Source organism: Cryptotermes secundus, unplaced genomic scaffold (assembly GCF_002891405.2).
Source record: "Cryptotermes secundus unplaced genomic scaffold, Csec_1.0 scaffold639, whole genome shotgun sequence".
Taxonomy (NCBI): domain Eukaryota; kingdom Metazoa; phylum Arthropoda; class Insecta; order Blattodea; family Kalotermitidae; genus Cryptotermes; species Cryptotermes secundus.
Genome location: NW_019743157.1, coordinates 279,010 through 296,727, shown reverse-complemented (window position 1 = coordinate 296,727; position 17,718 = coordinate 279,010). Strand labels below are relative to the sequence as shown.

General features: G+C 44.0%; 1 protein-coding gene across 1 annotated transcript in view; it reads left to right on the top strand.

Annotated features, from left to right (window-relative positions):
* Positions 1-17,718, top strand: part of LOC111873927 (protein Shroom) — a gene marked incomplete in the record, with an annotated part of 420,460 nt that overhangs the window by 164,012 nt on the left and 238,730 nt on the right. Inside the window, 1 exon segment of the mRNA XM_033755279.1 lies at positions 4,005-4,198. Coding sequence (XP_033611170.1) covers positions 4,005-4,198 — 194 coding nt within the window.

Genomic DNA, 17,718 nt, shown 5'->3' with positions numbered 1-17,718 from the left:
CTGAAATCCTCTATCTATCAATGCCTTCGCTTCGTGGTTACTTCGTTATGAAGGTCTACATAATTGCTCAAATCATGAGCACACTGCTCAACAGCTGACCCTTTGGTTCAGAGCTGTTTTTGAGAAGAACACATTTGCTTAATCAAATAATTCACCTCCTTTCAAGGAACATGAAAATTCATAACGTGTTCAAAAGACCGACCATGAAATACTAAAAAGGGCTGAAATGTACAAAAACCAAACTGTAAACCATGACAACGAATTAATAGAAGAGCTATACACCAACGTCCAGTGACAAGAAGACTGAACAGAACATGGCCCCAAGACATCATCAGTCAATGAAATAGACTACATGTAGGAGAAACATCACTGGATGTCTCCCTTGCAAGCTAACACCTACAACACATTTACTTAATATTCTGTAATGATGTAGATTGTAAAGAAGCATAATAATAATAAAAAAAAGACCGACCGCCTCTGTTGTCTAGTGGTCAGAGTTTCTGCCTACAGACCCAGAGGTCCCGGGTTCGGTTCCCGGCGCTACCAGATTTTCTGAGAAGTAGTGGGTCTGGAGCGAGATCCACTCAGCCTCGGGAGGATAATTGAGGAGCTATTTCAAGGAAATAGAGGCTCCGGTCTATAAAACCGAGATTGACGACCGTGGGGATCCGTTACGCTGACCACGTGATGTCCTCTATCCGCAAAAGTTGGCACTAACTTCGCCGACAAGCGGCGGTCGCTCGGTCGGTATAGTTCGCTTGCGGACTACAGGCCACTACTGTTAAGTGAAAAATAATTCTGTAATTTATGCTTACACCCTTTCTCGAAAATATCTAACGCATAATTATTCTCTCTAAGGATACAGAAACTGTGTTAACGTTCAGAAAATTATACAAATATTAATGTTCATTGTGGAGGATCATAAACAGAAAACAATAAAGAATTTCCTCAGTTAAATAACTCTGCTCCGATCAGGTTAATTTATCTGTAAGGCTCTAAATTTTTATTTGGGAGGCGTTTGGTTCGAATATCTGCCGGGATATCGGTTATTCTATTCGACGTTTATATGTCCTCAGTCCGCCGGGCAAATACCGGAATATTAACTCGATAATGCCATATCAGCTCCTTCCATATCCTTTCCACTTCATTACGTATTATCTTTCTATTCGACAATATTTAGTATCATATAACTCCGTGACCTGTAGTCCTCAAGCGACCGCCGCTTGTCGGCGAAGTTAGTGCCAACTTTAGCGGGTAGAGGGTGCCGCCTGGTCAGCGCAACGAAGCCGGGATCATGGGTTCGAATCCCACTCAGGGCATAGATGTTTAGTGTTTGTGTGTGTCTGCGTTTTTCTATGTTTGTGTACAGGTAAAGGCCTTGAGACGAGCTGATCACCCGCCAGAGGAGTCCTACCGTATGTCTAAGATCTAGTAAACCGAATTGAAACGGACAGTTTCATCGAGGTAGGCCAAGGCCCAAATTGGGGCTGTAGCGCCAAAGGGGAGAAAAAAAAACATGGTGTTATATACCATAAGACAGAAGTATTTAACACAATGGTTGGTTTATTACAGGAATATTATATTGGATGTTATGCAGTGACTGGGATATGTTTGTAATACACGTTTCTAATACTGGATCCAGTTCCGTCGTAAAGTTTAAATGGGGAAAATGTGCTCATGTGGGCCCATTACAATGACCTAGTCTCGATCCCTTGATCGTCTGATAATCGTTAAGATATTTCACGCCGATTATATAACCCATGTTAAGAGGAACAAAAACAAACTCAATTCGTGGCCTGTAGTCCGCAAGCGAACTATACCGACCGAGCGACCGCCGCTTGTCGGCGAAGTTAGTGCCAACTTTAGCGGTTAGAGGGTGTCACGTGGTCAGCGCAACGGATCCCCACAGCAGTTAACGTCGGTTTTCTAGACCGGAGCCGCTATTTCCTTAAAGAAGCTCCTCGATTATCCTCACGAGGCTGAGTGGACCCCGTACCAGACCCACTGCTACTCAGAAAATCTGGTAGCCCCGGGAATCGAACCCGGACCTCTGGATCTGTAGCCAGGAACTCTGACCACTAGAACATGCGGGCTCGTGATGCCAATACCATCATAAAATAAACCAGACACACAGTAACTCTGTTAGCCTGCAGTACATGCATAGTTCGAGAACTGCAGGCATGCGAGAATGACTTATACAGTGACGTAAGGTCGAGGCACGTAAAATGGTGGTAAAGTCGGTTTAATTTACATGGAATGAGTTAGAAAGTAGCGCTTTACATTCAGTCGTGGCTTATGTGCAATAACTTAGGAATTCTATGGTCCATTTTAACACTGCTCTTCTCACTTGTAGCTCCGTAAAATTGACGATGAAGCCAAATATTTTACTGTCACGTGACAGATGATGACGGTTCAATGAAACATGATAGGTATGCCATTCCAAACCAGTTTAGAGGCAATTGCTATCTGAGAGAAAACCTTGAAGTTCGATGTTCGTAAAAAAAAAAAAAAAAGCAACAGGCCGTGGAGGCCCATAGGGTTGTGAAACGTCGAGGTTCCCACATTTTCTAGACAATCGGCTTACAGATGGCGGTGAGGTAGTCAGCCTTATGCGCCGGCCTCCCTTTACCCCCCAGAAAGATTCCTGATACTCATTTCTATTAGAGGCTGAGTCGACCCAGGGCCATAGTGTGGCTGAAAGGATTAGGTAAATGGAAAAATCCAATGGCCTAATCGGGAATCGAACCTGCCCCTTCCGGCTTGTAGCATAGTGCCTCAACTAACTACGCTACCCCGTGCCCGTTTGATGTTTATGTCTCAGCGCGTTTAAAGTAAATGGTGATTCAGTGTTTCGATTACTTTTGTTCTCCTTTCGTCAATCTAAGCTTCCAACAACCGGCATTCGTGTTATTTAAAAACAAAATTATAGTCTCATAAGTAGCTTCTCGAAACAGAAAAGAGTTTCTGGAGAAACTGGCAGTAATGTCAGGCCAGATGTGAAGAGTCCGGTTTTACATGTAATTCTTGTGTGTGTGTGAACAATATATACAAGGCGTCTATCAGTCCAAATTTGTCACAGCAAATCCTGGCCTAAGTCATGTAGCTTATGTTACAACGGCTGTCTAATCAACTGTACGGTCGTAAGCTTGATCACCGTCAAGCTTAAGCCTTTTATATTTCCTGTATCGGGCTTCATCTTTTCCAGTATCGCGAAAATTTGCATTTTCATGTTTTTATATGACCTCTGCATGTTGCCTGCACAATTTCTTCAGGTAATCACAAGGATACGGTACTTGGAAAGACATGTGCGTTTCGCGGACCGGTGTGCACCTTGGGAATTTGCCAATGTTGCGGAGAACCATATTTTGCAAGCGGTGCAATTTAGAAAGCTGGACATCTGTCGCAAATTCCCGAGCGTGGCAAGAATAAGGTATTACTCATTTAATACTGTTCTATGGAGAGTGCAATCAGTTCGTCTTGGCGACAAGCCCCTTGAGACTCACGATCAGATTTTTTTTCGATAGAACACTTGCAGTTATTGTCCTCATGTGATATCCTCTCTGACGAGAGGATAAGTCTGTTGTTTACAATTGCTGCTGGTCCTCGCCAGCGCAGTCATTCTCAGGTCCGAGTTCTCCCAGCTCCCAGACTCATGACCACATTTTACTGTCTCAAATTTCAGACTCCCTCGACCTGGAGGGCCAAGGTATGTTTATATCCCCACAAAGAGGGTGACCCAGTTATACCCCCAGGCGTTGGGCTCCCTCTTCGTCGCAGGGCTACGATGGAGGTATTCGACCCGGCTTCCACACGGAGTTTCTGAAGAGTTCTGCCTGTAGGTTCTCTGTATATAACGTCGGCGCGGACCACATAGAAAACACCGCTTCAAACAATTCTGTTGCTGCGTGCGTTACAGTTGCTTAGCAATGGACCGGACGTTGTCTAGCGATGCTATTGCTCTCATTGTTTCCTGTTGCAGTAACCGGTGTGACGGGCAAGAATCGGGCCCCGGGGCGCTAACCCGGTGGCTGAGGGAACTGCGTCCCGCCGCTGCCGCCGTTCCCAAGCCATCCCCCGCTCTGGACCGCTCGCTCGCGGCGTACCACAGCGAGGGGAAAGGGCTGAGGCGTCGCAAAGATCGGGACAAGCGGCGCCATTCCTTCAACGAGCAACAGCCTCCACCTACGGCGACTAACAGGTAGGACAAAGCCGGTATATTCATTCCCTCTCGTCCTTCTGTTCTTTTGTCGCTCTTTCTCCATATTTATCTCTCTTCCTTCTTTTGTTCCTTACCTTTTCAAGGTTCTGAACCGTTATTATGTCTCCTAGGGTAATTTAAGGGGACTCAGTAGAATGTAAAAAGCTATCCCTGTAACATGCCATGGAGGCCCGTAGGGTTGTGGGACGTCGAGGCTCCCACACTTTGTAGAGAACCACATATGGTTGTGAGGTTGTGAGCCTTACGCGTCGGCCACCTTCTACCCTGAGGATTCCTGGAACTCATTTCTCTTACAGGATGACTAGTGCCGAGATCAAGATAACGTGGATCTATACACCCACTCCCCCATACGTCTTCATGGCATAGTGATTAATTAGATAAGCACAGGGACGACTTTATTGGCAGTAGAATGAGAAACCATGAAATGTGTATTTTCTCTTTTTATGTGACATTAAATCTATAGATTTTTGTTTTAAAACAGGTACCATAAATGCGTTTGTCTTCTTTGTAAGTTCATAAAATAATTCTAAAAAGGTAATGCGTTGGCGTTGTTGAATCCCACGTCATTTTCCTAGATATTCTCCTGCTTCTTCTTCTATTCAAATAAAACGCTTCGCTGTGTTTATTTAGACCACGTGAAGGGAATTTTAGGAACTGGCAAACCTGTATAAATAGTCCATTTTGTTTAATTTTGGCTTTTCTCGGCGTATTCACTGCTTACTTCCGATCACATATGAGAAGAGTGCTAATCACAAGATGAGGTGCTTCATAATTTTGACTCTTCACCAATCTTATATTATTTTGGTGATCAAATCATAGACTAAGGAATTTGCAGGGCATGTAGCACACATGTGAAAATATTAAATGCGATGAGTAAAAATTCTTAATTGGACAACCTAAAGAAAATATATCCTTTGGGAGACGTAGACATAAATGGAATGATAATATTAAAGTGCACGTTAAAGAAATAAATTCTGAGATTGTATATGGTATTCATCTGGCTGATAGGACTGTTGTATGTCTGGTAATGAACCTTAGGATTCCATGAAAGTTAATTAATTAATTGGTCAGCTGTGAAATCATCAGCTTCCTGACAAAGAGTTTGCTCCTTGGAATTAGTTACTAGGTTAATGCAAACACAGAAACAACCAATCACTATCGAGACTACCGTATATTTTACTGTCTCCCTTTTATGGATCGGAATAACTTTTGGCCAGATTATGGTTCTGTGATTGGGAAGGTTTCCAGAGACGGTTAATGGACAGAAGGGAACGACTCTTTACAGTAATAAAATAAGATTCATATTAATTCGGTTCTTTGGTTGTTGCACCGTGTCATTTTGGATAATGTTGACGTTTCGGAGGTACATGGAAACTTCTTCAGGGTCGAGTTTCTGTTTGTATTATTCTGTTTTGAGGAGGAACGGTGAAGTGGAGGTAAGAGTGTTGATTGGTGCCTCTTATGGGCCAATAAGAACGGGAAGCTTACACACTCTGACCCTAAAGATGGAGGGCAGTATACATTTCCGAAAAGTCGGCAAGATGGCTCACAACCCCAGAACAGAATGAACATCAACAATTAACAGCCGTGAAAACCTAAATAAACAAGTTGTTTGTGCGTAGCTGCATATTTTAGGCAGGCCGCAAATTGTAGGAGGTTAGATCACAGAAATCCTCAGTACATCAGGTGATATCATCATACATAACTTACGAAACTTTTCTTCTGAACACATTAAATTTATCATAACCGATACCACATATCCCTTGTTTAATATAGCTGGTTACTGTTCTCATTCGAAAGTTTCTTTGTTCCGAGCTCAGATTAACTTGTCCAGGAGTTTCATCCGCCTGTAACGGCTTCTAGGAAGTCCCCCCAAACTGCCGCACACCCTTCACAACATCCTTGACAATGGCCTTGCGCAACGGAGCCATCTGCCTCCCTGTACCATATGCTCGTATAACCCATTATCTCTCCTGTGAATGATCTCCAGGCGGAAGTTGAAAGCTGCAGCTGTGCCTCTGCTTTGTAAACCCAAAATTGGTCACATTCCTGCACAATCCACGAAAAGGTTCTTCCCCGTATGTTTACGGTTTTCTTTAGACGCTTTCGGTTTCTACGGCTGTAGCGTGAGACTGCATGGTGATAGTGTACTGGAGAAAATCGTGGAGGAAGGATAACCAAGATAATATCAGTGTCAATGATAATATATTGCTGCTGGTTAAATTGTGATTAACAATCATATAATTAAAAGGATTAAGCAGCGCAGTAGGTATAGTGACTGGTTACTAGCTGGACGGCCTAGGGTTCGGAGGTTGAGTCCCAGTAAGGACAATATTTTCCTCCTCTCCATGTCCTCCATACCGGCTCTGAGGCCCAAACAGGCTACTATCCAATGGCTAGGGAGCTCTTTCCCTGGGGTAAAGCGGCCGGGGCGTAAAGCTGACCACTCACCTCCAACTAGTGCTGAGGTCAAGAAAACATGGGTCTATACATCCACTACACTATATATCTTCATGGTGTAGTGCTTAATAAGTTAAGAACAGGGCAATTAAGTACTTAAGTAATAACTCTCAAATTATGGAAGTTAAGATAAATAGTTGTAATAACACGAGTGGCTCAGTTAGCAGAAACGGAAGTAGAAACGCCGTAAAACCAAGATCAATTCAGACTTTACAAAATAACAGTAAATCCTGCCTTGGTATATGGAGCAGGAATAGTGCTGTATAGCGACTGGCTGTGGGCTGGACTTGAGGAGCCGGGATAGCGCAGTCGGTATAGCGACTGGCTGTGGGCTGGACGTGAGGAGCAGGGATAGCGCAGTCGGTATAGCTACTGGCTACAGGCTGGACGTGAGGAGCAGGGATAGTGCAGTCGGTATAGCGACTGGCTATGGGCTGGACGTGAGGAGCAGGGATAGTGCAGTCGGTATAGCGACTGGCTGTGGGCTGGACGTGAGGAACACGGATAGCTCAGTCGGTATAGCGACTGGCTGTGGGCTGGACGATCAAGGGGTCGGAGTTCGAGTCCCGGTAGGGTCGAGAATTTTGTGTTCTCCACGTCGTCCATACTGACTCTGAGGACCAACCAACCTCCTATCCCATGGGTACCGGGGCTCTTTCCCCGGGGGTATAGCAGCCGGGGCGTGAAGCTGACCACTCACCTCCAACTAGTGCCGAGGTCAAGCAAATACAGGTCTATACATCGATTTCTACATAAGCCTTCATGGCGTAGTGCTTAATTAGTTAAGTACAGGGACAACTTTACTTTTACCTTCCTGCCTTGGTATTGGAAGTCTGCAATGTAAGAACGAGAAGGAATCGCTGGATGTTCGCCAAGATTGCACGTGGGCAGTTAAACAATTAAGAGAGAACTTGGCATAGCTAACACACAGAATATTGAGAAATACATAAGACAAATGAAGAGTCAGTGTGGAAGTTATGTAGAACTACCTAAAATAACGATACAGTATAGATTTCATGGAAGAAGAAGAGTTGAAAGACCTGAAGGTCGTCGGTTCACTAATGAGATTCGGAAGAGGTCCTGTCGGCCTAAAATTTTACTTTATAGAAGAAACAGAATGGAAGAGAAAGGAAGATGTAGTGGCCGTGGCCTACTATCAGGTTCATCAAAACATATTTTAATGTGTTTTGCTACTGAAGACGCCGTTCAGATTGTTAATTGGTTTCTTTAACAACCTACAAGTCGTAACTACAATTGATTATAACACTGTTACGGGGTTACACACTTTACAACCCCTGCTCGCAAATCTCTTCACACTATCTTCAGTGTAACACACGTTCCATTCTTCTTCCCGCGACTGCTGCTATATTTCAACTAACTTATGACGTCTTCTCCACGTTCACGATTCACTCGCTACATCTGAACCCGGCGACTGATAGACTTCAGCTGTCTTCGGCGGCTGATACATTTGAACTCTCTCCTTACCAAGTCCAAGTCACATTGCGACTGACGGTCAGTCAGCCAGTAAGTCTTGGTATCGAGCACCCTCCTGGGGCTCATGACCAGATATTTATTGCTCCTCGACTGTTACCGTCTTGTTTCTGTGGGGCGCCCTCTCTGACGAGAGGACGGGTCTGTCTTTTGCATATGCTGCTGGTCCTTGCCAGCGCAGTGTTTCTCGGGTCCTAGTCCCTTGAGACTTGCGACCATATTTTACTGTCTCACATTTGAGACTTCCCCTTTTCGTTGCCTCCTACGACTCGCAGGGTCACGGTGGAGGTATTCGACCCCGCCTTCACACGGGGTAACTCTCTCCTTACGCGTTCCAATCTCCCTTATAAAGCCTCAGTCGGACAGCAGAAAACCCACATCGCTTCACTGTTGCGTAAACGCCGTGTTTACAGGCGTTGCTGGGCAACGCTGCCGAGAGTTGTTTATTGCTGCGTAGCAACCAGCGTGCTTCGGCTCGGCTTGGCTCGACTCACTTCGGCTCTACTCGGCACGGTACGGAGAAACGCCGCTTTCCTTACTGTTCCGTAACCTCGTTTCCACTGTTGCGTAACTTGGCAACCGACCGTTTATCAAAGGCCTGTCTTCGTGGTAACTCGCTCCACCTCCCGTTGCCCAGCAACGGCTAGACGTGTCACAATATTGTCTGAAGGGACTGAGTAAGACCAGGATGGTTGGTCTCCGCGACGAGATTTGAACCCCGAATATCAGTCAGGAGTGCAGTGCACATTACCGGAACGATCAGCCCTTGTCGAAAAAGACTCCGTGGGCTGTAGTCCACAAGCGAACTATACCGACCAAGGGACCACCGCTTGTCTGCGAAGTTTAGTGCCAACGTTAGCGGATAGAGGGTGTCGCATGCTCAGCGCAACGGTTTTCTAGACCGGAGCCGCCATTTACTTGAAATAGCTCCTCAGTTATCATCACGAGGCTGAGTGGACCTCGTTCCAGACCCACTACTTCTCAGAAAAGAAGCTGGTAGCGCCGGGAATCGAACCCGGACCTCTGGCTCTGTAGCCAGGAACGCTGACCACTGGACCACAGAGGCGGTCTGATCAGGCCTTGTCAAGATTAATATATATAAAATCCGCGTTTATCCCATTTATTTGGAACCTTGCTAAAGGCAGTTCTGGTGAGGGCTTTGTGAGAGCGATGACAAGTTTTCCACAGTAGCAATGAAAGCGTATCAGTGTTCGAAGTCCACGGTATGAACATCGGTACTATGGACAACCGTCCTTCCCAAAAGTTTTCCAACCGATATGAAACTATAGTACACCATGTAGACGGATCTAATGTTCTTCGGGTTGCCGCCATATTTCCGAGAAATGCGCTCGCTCGACATTTCGCTTTACTGTTTGTTCGTCTACAGTTTGGATAAACATCCTCTACTTTCTTGCTTGGCGTACACTTCAACTCTGAAGATGGAGGCTATATGTTTGTCTGAAACGTCTGGATTTTCTCTTAACTAGATGGCGTTGCAACCCAGAAAACGGCACTCTTCAACATTAAGCCGGATGGGCATGCCTAGGCCTCTTTTGTATTTACATTTTTTCTTCAAATTAAAAAAAAACAACTCTTCAACAATCATGAATATGTATGCCGCTTGTTCCTCCGAAACAACATTTCTGCGATGTCACAACACAAAAGACCACAATCTCAGCATTCAGCGCAATGAAAAACTGAAAAGACTTATATTTGTATCGTGTTCACAAGGACAGACTTTTAGCGGATAGAGGGTGTCGGGTGTTCAGCGCAACGGATCCCCACGGCCGTTAATTTCGATTTTTTAGAACGGAACCGCTACTTTTCCATACAAGTAGTTCCTCAGTTATCCTCACGAGGCTGAGTGGCCGCCGTTCCAGACCCACTACTTAGAGAATCTGGTAGCACCGGGAATCGAACGAGAGACCCGTGGATCTGTAGCCACAGACTGCGCCGACAAGCGGCGGTCGCTCGGTAGGTATAGTTCGCTTGCGGAATAAAGCCACGGAGTTTTTTTTTTTTTTCACCACAAGGGCTTGGATGTGTACTGCCTCCTCAGCTTCTCAAGATGAACTATCCCGGGCGGACTGCTGACGTCGACAGCACCGCGTATGAAACGCGCAGGATCGCAGTTGTCCATTTCTTCTATACAGTGCAAGATGATTATCCAAGCTGTAGATGAGCAAACGGTAGCACGAACTATGGAGGTATTCAGTGAGCGCATTTCCTGCTTTTCGACTTCTCGGAAACTTGGCGACAACTCGAGAACATTGTATCTGTCTGCTTGACGGCACTGGCGCTTCATGTTGGATCGGCAAACTTTTGTGACGGAAGACCTCGTTCACACCAGCACCGTCCGTGTCGCAACCCTCAAATATCCCTAAGGGTTAGTATAACCCTTCTATGAGGATTGCAGTTGTGAGAGTTATTTAAGATTCTCACGGTCTGCAACTTTGAAGGTTGTTGTCATCTGGGATGTGATACCATGTAATCTGGAAGATATTTAAAGAAGTTTTGGAGATACGTGTTGCTTCCATCTTCACGGTAGTAGATTGTGGAGACATCATATTCCTCTAAAATGTCTGGGAACATCAATCAGTACAGGGGGGTCACATCCATGAAATTACAGGCGTGAAACCCTCAAATCCCATATGGAATTACATGATTCTCAAAAGAGTTATTTTCATTTCTACATTTTTTAATTTATTCTCTTTATTGCTACTTCAGCTTTGTAGAGGGACAGTTCCTAATATCAATAAAATTGTTATTCCACTGTTTTATGTCTAAAGTTGGATGTCTCTCCGAATTAAATTGAAATCAGTTACTTAAATGAGGTTTGCCATTCGCCTGTCGCATGTTACCCATAAATGTCCTGATTTGTACGAGGGAGTCAGTAAAAGGGGCCACAAATAGATATAAAACCTAAAACATACGATATTCGAACCTGGAAAAAAAAAACATTTCTTTCTTGACATATCCCCCACCAACATTGGTAAATTTGTTCCAATACTATATCAGTGCGACGATATCCGCAGCATAGAAGTCTTCTGACTGTTGTCTCAGTCACCTGCACACCTCCGTTTAAATTTCTTCTTCATAAGCGAAAATCTCCCACCAAGGAGTTTTTTTAACGGACAAAACAGATGGAAGTCACTACAGCCCACTCTAAACAGAAACACTTTCTTTATAAATATCCTTTGCATTGAGTCCTTTTGCCCACAGAAAACGCATAACAGAACGTTGCTCTTCGGTAACACACTCCTCAAGCACGGTCGCCATTTTGACTACTGAAACCAGCCTCAGAACATGCTCGTGTGTCTGCTACCTACACTGTCATGAAGCTGGACTGTGTTGCTACCACGTGACACACATAGAAACCCTATTACGTCCATTACAGCTTCAATTTGTGATCTATTTACTAACTCTCGTAGTTTATTATGAATATTTTTGCAGTGAGTCCTTTTGCCCATAAAAAAGGCATAACAGAACGTTACTCTTCGGTAACACACTCCTCAAGCATTGTCCCCATTTTGACTACTGAAACCAGCCTCAGAACATGTGCATGCGCATCTGCTACCTACACTGTCATGAAGCTGGGCTGTGTTGCTACCACGTGACACACATAGAAACCCTATTACGTCCATTACAGCTATTTTACTTCAATTTGTGATCTATTTACTAACTCTCGTAGTTTATTATGAATATTTTTGCAGTGAGTCCTTTTGCCCATAAAAAAGGCATAACAGAACGTTACTCTTCGGTAACACTCCTCAAGCATTGTCGCCATTTTGACTACTGAAACCAGACTCAGAACATGTGCATGCGCATCTGCTACCTAGACTGTCATGAAGCTGGACTGTGCTGCTACCTAGTGATACACATAGAAAACATATTACGTTCGTTACAACTGTTTTACTTCCATTTGTTACTTATTTACTGATTCTCCCTCATAGGTTATTAGGAAAGTACCTGGTTCGAATACCGGCTGGGAAAACGACTATCCTCACTGAGGTACTTCGGTTTTCGTATTCTTAGTCCCTTCGGGTGAGACCTGTATCATACATCCAGACGCCTTCCCTATCACCATTCGTCTCTCATTCTATTTCGTGATGAATGAGGTATCAGTCGCTCCACAGGCGGGCAGAGAAGCCTACTCAAGTTTCGTAAGAACTCTGGGGCCATGTATAACATGACCATGCTTATTAAGGTCACCTGTACTGAAGGTTGTGCAGTGCTGTCAGCTAGATACGTACGTTCTGATTACCGTAATCTTCCTGCATGTGTAAAAAGAACCCAGCGTGAGTGGTTTTGTGCTATAAACGTTTTTGCTCTCACAACTATAGTTGACTACGATTTGACATAAACACAGAACAATTTTCGTGATTATCCGAATTACATAGAAGGCATGTGTTTTGTGTACATTTTCGGAGACGGATTATGGCTGTTTATGTTTATTATTCGATTATGTATATATGTTATGCCGTTCCCGCGCCGTAGTAGTTCTCACAGGAGGCAGCTCGGTGTTCGAACCTGTATTATCTGAAGGATACAGAAGTAATTTAATTCGTGGCTCTAACAGACATAAGGTGAGTTTCATGGAGGTAGGCCTAGGCTCAAATTGGGGCTGTAGCGCCGCAGGAAAAAAAAAACAGACATAAGGTATGGAAGAAGGTGGCAAGGACTAAGATAAGAAAGGATTCCCCGTTGAAATTCAATCGCGTTTCACCTAGTTGATTCTGATTATTTCTATAAAATTATATTTTTATCACTATTTTCTTTGTGGGCGTAGTTGGTTGAGGCACTATGCTACAAGTCGGAACGTCGTGAGCTCGATTCATGATGAGGTCATTGCGCTGACCACGTAAAACCCTTTATTCGAAAACGGTGGCGCTAACTTCGCCGACAAGCGGCGGTCGCTCTGTCGGTATAGTTTGCTTGCGGACTACAGGCCACGGAGTTTTTTTTTTATAATCCTTCCAGCCGCACTATGGACCTGGGGTCGACAGCCTCTAACGGAAATGAGTACCAGGAATCTTCCTAGGGGTAAAGGGGGACTGGCACGTAAGGCTGACAACCTTACTGTCATCTGTGAGCCGATTGTCTAGAAAATGTGGGAGGCTCCAAGTCTCACAACCCTATAGGCCTCCACTGCCTGTTAACAAGGATAGCTTTATCTTTACTATTTTCTTTCATATATATAGAAATTTTATTCGCTGAAACATAGACTTCTATGGTTTTATGATTTATTTCACTGAAATGTCTAAATTTGCATTTACCTCCAATGCAGTACACACTATTAGCAATTAACATATTGCGGACACAGCCTACTCTGTTTTCTTTTTCGGATATCTTTATTGAAGAATGTATTTTGTACATTGTATTGAATGTATTTTCAACTCCTTAAGTCGTTTAACTGTCACTCGCAACGCGGAGACGTGTAGGTTCGACTTCACTAACGTGCTCTGTACTAGTTATGTTTGTAATATCCTATAAGCTTATCCACACATTTGAAGCGTTTACCCAGTTCTGAATTGCAGCGTCTGCCAAGCGTCAATTCTGAAAAGTCATTTAAAACTCAGTACTTAGCAAGAGTGAGGAGCCGGGATATCGACCGATGGGTCGGAGTTCGAGTCCCAGTAGGGTGAAGAATTTTCTCTTCTCCACGTCTTCCAGACCGCCTCTGGGGCCCACCCAGCCTCCTAGCCAGTGGGTACCGGGGGCTCTTTCCCCTGGGGTAAAGCGGCAGGGGCGTGAAGCTGACCACTCACCTCCAGCTAGTACCGTGGTGAAGAAAATGTGGATCTATACTCCCCCATACGCCTTAATGGTGTAGTGCTTAATTAGTTAAGTGCAGGGATAAATTTACCTTACTCGTTACCTTTGCTTAATAGGAATGAAGCTGACACACAGCTCCATCTAGTACCGAGGTCAAGAATGGTGGAGCTATAACCCAATTCCCCATATGTATTCATGGCATAGTGTTTAATTAATTGACCACAGGGATAAATTTGCCGTTTTTCTTTATTTATTATACCAATTTTATGACTATGTATTGCCACTGAGAAATGTTTTCAGTATAACCTGTTATCCCTTTAAAGCACAGTGGTTCGTATATGTACCACCTGCTTTGACATTATAAAATTGTTAATTCTACCTGCAGAGTGTATTCATATGTTTCATGTCATTCATCGAACTTACTTACTCACTCATGGAGCTGAGCCCTTCCTGAGGAGCCGCCAATTCTGCAGCTACTCAAGAATTTCCCAACATTTTATGGAACCCGAAGGTGTCATTCAACGAACGCTTTCCTAAATTGCAATAACCAGTTAGTCATTATGTTGGACATGCGGCTTATCTCCTCTGGGGTAGGATTTGATTTCTTAAATGTTATTTAGAAGAAGTTCATAGCTCAACAGTTTGTTGTCGTCCATGAGCCAAACCAGAGGTGGGTAACAGGAGAACACTGCACAGAGAGATTCTGTATATTGGTTTTTCTTTTAATTTTGTTTTTGTAATCTTTATGAAGAATTTTGCGTAGAAATATGACGTATGCTCTGCTTTATATAAGTGTACATACTTCGCTTGAACGTCGCCTGGGACATTTGAGCTTCTTTAGACGGCAGCTTTGATGATTGTTTTCCTCTGGGATGTGATGCCGTGTAGTCTGAAATATCTGCCAGACTGTCACATTCACAGAGAAAGTAATATCTTCATATGGCCTCTGCAATAGCCATATTGTTTTACGTCACACCTTCTTTATCATTGTCTCCTAGTACATAAACAATCTTGATGCCACTAGTGGTGAAAGACAACTGAATGGTGAAGGTCAAAAAAGTCACAATAACAACAGTGAGAGTTCGTGCCTACGGTTGCGTGCGCATTCACCAGTAGGGCCAATAGCAAAACGAAAGAAAACATACCAACATTCCGCGAATACTTCTTGACATAATCATGGTAAAATTGTGGGATACTTTACAGTAGCTTGAAATATCAATCCACGCCATAAATAGTTCTGAATATAGTTAATGAATTATCTATGGCTAGGAAGAAATAGAAGGAATAATCCAACTTTATAATATTCTACTAATACCAAGGACAATCAGATTATGTACCTTATAGAAATAAAACAAATATTTGTCAAGCAGTAATAAAAAGAGTAGTAAACCGAGACTGAAGGCTACTTTAAGTGTGTGTGGTGTGGAATGTAAGAACGGAGTCTGCAGAAGGCTGGCTGCTTCAGTGTATTATAACACGATGTGGCGCGTATCCAGGAATGTTATGTCGTGGGCCCGTATCAGGTAGGCTATTTGAGATGGGCGTGTCTTGGTCCGCGTACTTGATTCCAGTGACTTCATCTGCGCAGTAATACTAACTGTAGTCTTCAAATATAGAGCCTGATAACTATGCGTTGCTTCCGGCGCCCATCCAATATTGAAGCCATTGGTTCTAATCTCGCGTAGGACATGGTTGAATTTCCTAGACAACTGCTTTATAACAGGAGCCGGGATAGAGCAGTCGGTATAGTGACTGGCTACAGGCTGGACGGCCGAGGAGTTGGAGTTCGAGTCTCGGTAGGGTCAGGAATTTTCTCTTCTACACGTCGTCCAGACCGGCTCTGGGGCGCACCCAGCCTCCTATTCAGTGCGTACCGGGGGCTCTTTCCCCAGCGCTACCAGATATTCTGAAAAGTAATGGGTCTGGAACGGGGTCCACTCAGTGTCGTGAAGGTAATTGCGGAGATATTTCAAGGAAATAGCGGCTCCGGTCTAGAAAACCGATATTAACGGTCGTGGGGATCCTTTGAGTTGACCACGTGACACACACTATCCGCAAAAGTTGGCACAAACTTCGCCGACAAGCGGCGGTCCCTCGGTCGGTATAGTTCGCTTGCGGACTACAGACCACAGAGTTTGTTGTTTGTTTGATAATTGGAATGATAAAGTGAAGGAGGGTGTGGTGGAAAGGGCATGTAGCACGTATAGGTGAGAAAACTAATGGATACAGGGTTTTAGTGGGAAAGCCAGAAGAAAAGAGGCCACTAGGGAGACCTAGACTTAGACGGAGGGATAGTATTGAATAGGATCTTAGAGAAATAGGATGGCGTGTCATGGACTGGATTCATTTGGCTCAAGGTAGAGACCACTGGCGGGCTCTTGTGAGCATGGTAATGAACCTTAATGCTACATAAAATTTTGGGATATTTTTGAGCAGCTGAGAAACTGATCGCTACTCAAGATTGACTCTGCTCCGTGGAGTTGGTTTTGGTGTTCAGAAATTCAAATTTGACGCTATTAAAAACAGAGGAAAATATGTTTACGAGATTTGAGGTTTTCAATGTACTGAGTATTTAGGATCATGATCTGGGTTATGCCACCGTGTAGTCTTGTAGACGTTTAAAAAATCCGATATATGTCGAAATAAACAATATGGCACGTTCTTAAAACATGTTTTAACTTTTTCAACCTTTCATGTCTCTTCAAGTTAAGATACTGATAGCGCGTTCTATACGTACGTTTTGAATAGTCTTAAAACAATTCTAAATTACGGAGTGGACGACCAGGATTCGATTCCCGGTAGAGGCGGGGACATACCTCTTCACAAAAACGTCCAGATAATCCACCCAGCCCAGTTAACCTCCTATCCCATTCATGGCGCGTTATGTTTTTCGGGGTTAAAGCGGAATGGACAAGAATCTAGCCACTCATCTCTTTCTCTTTCCGAGGTTATGAATTAGGATTAAAGATCGCGGTCTTCTGCGATGTGACAATGTGTAATTTGGTAGAAACGTATCAGTGTTTCGGAGGACAGTGTCGCTTCCACCTTCAGAGCAGAAGAGGAAACTCGAGATGGAGGCAGCAGTTTCTCCAGAAAATATTACAAACATCTACCAAACCACGCATATGTTTTCAACCGAACTATGGTCCTGGGGTCCACTCCAGCCATCTGTGAACCGATTGTCTAGAAAATGTGGGAGCCTCGACGTCTCACAACCCTATGGGCCTCAACGCTTTGTTACATTAACAGCTTTATCTTTTTTACCAAACTACACGGCCTGGAGGTATATAAGATAATTATCTTCACGTGCAAGGCCGTTAGAACCTCAGTTGTCATATAATAATATGTGGCTGTTGACGCTGATCATTCTGAGCCCTTATTTATTTGGATGTTTATAGATGAACGTGAAATGTATTTCTAATTAATTCTCGGTAATTAAAATTTCAAAAGCCGTATGTTTCGATATTACTGGAAATGTATCGTGATCTATAATATCGTATTTCATCGTCTGGGACGTGCAATACGGTGTTTACGTTGAAAATTTCAGATTCTGGCAGAAACAAGAAGTCCGGAGTTATGACATTTACGATCAGTCATAAATTTAGCTCGGGTACAGGGAACCGGACGCGCCTAAAAGGACAACAGGTCAGAGCTTGTTACAATTGCCTGTGAATGAGGGCCAGTATGATTGGGTTGCCTCGTTCAAGCTTCCCACGGAAGATGGGATGAAATGTATATGAAAACACCATCTTTCGAATTCCCGGCGTGGGGGT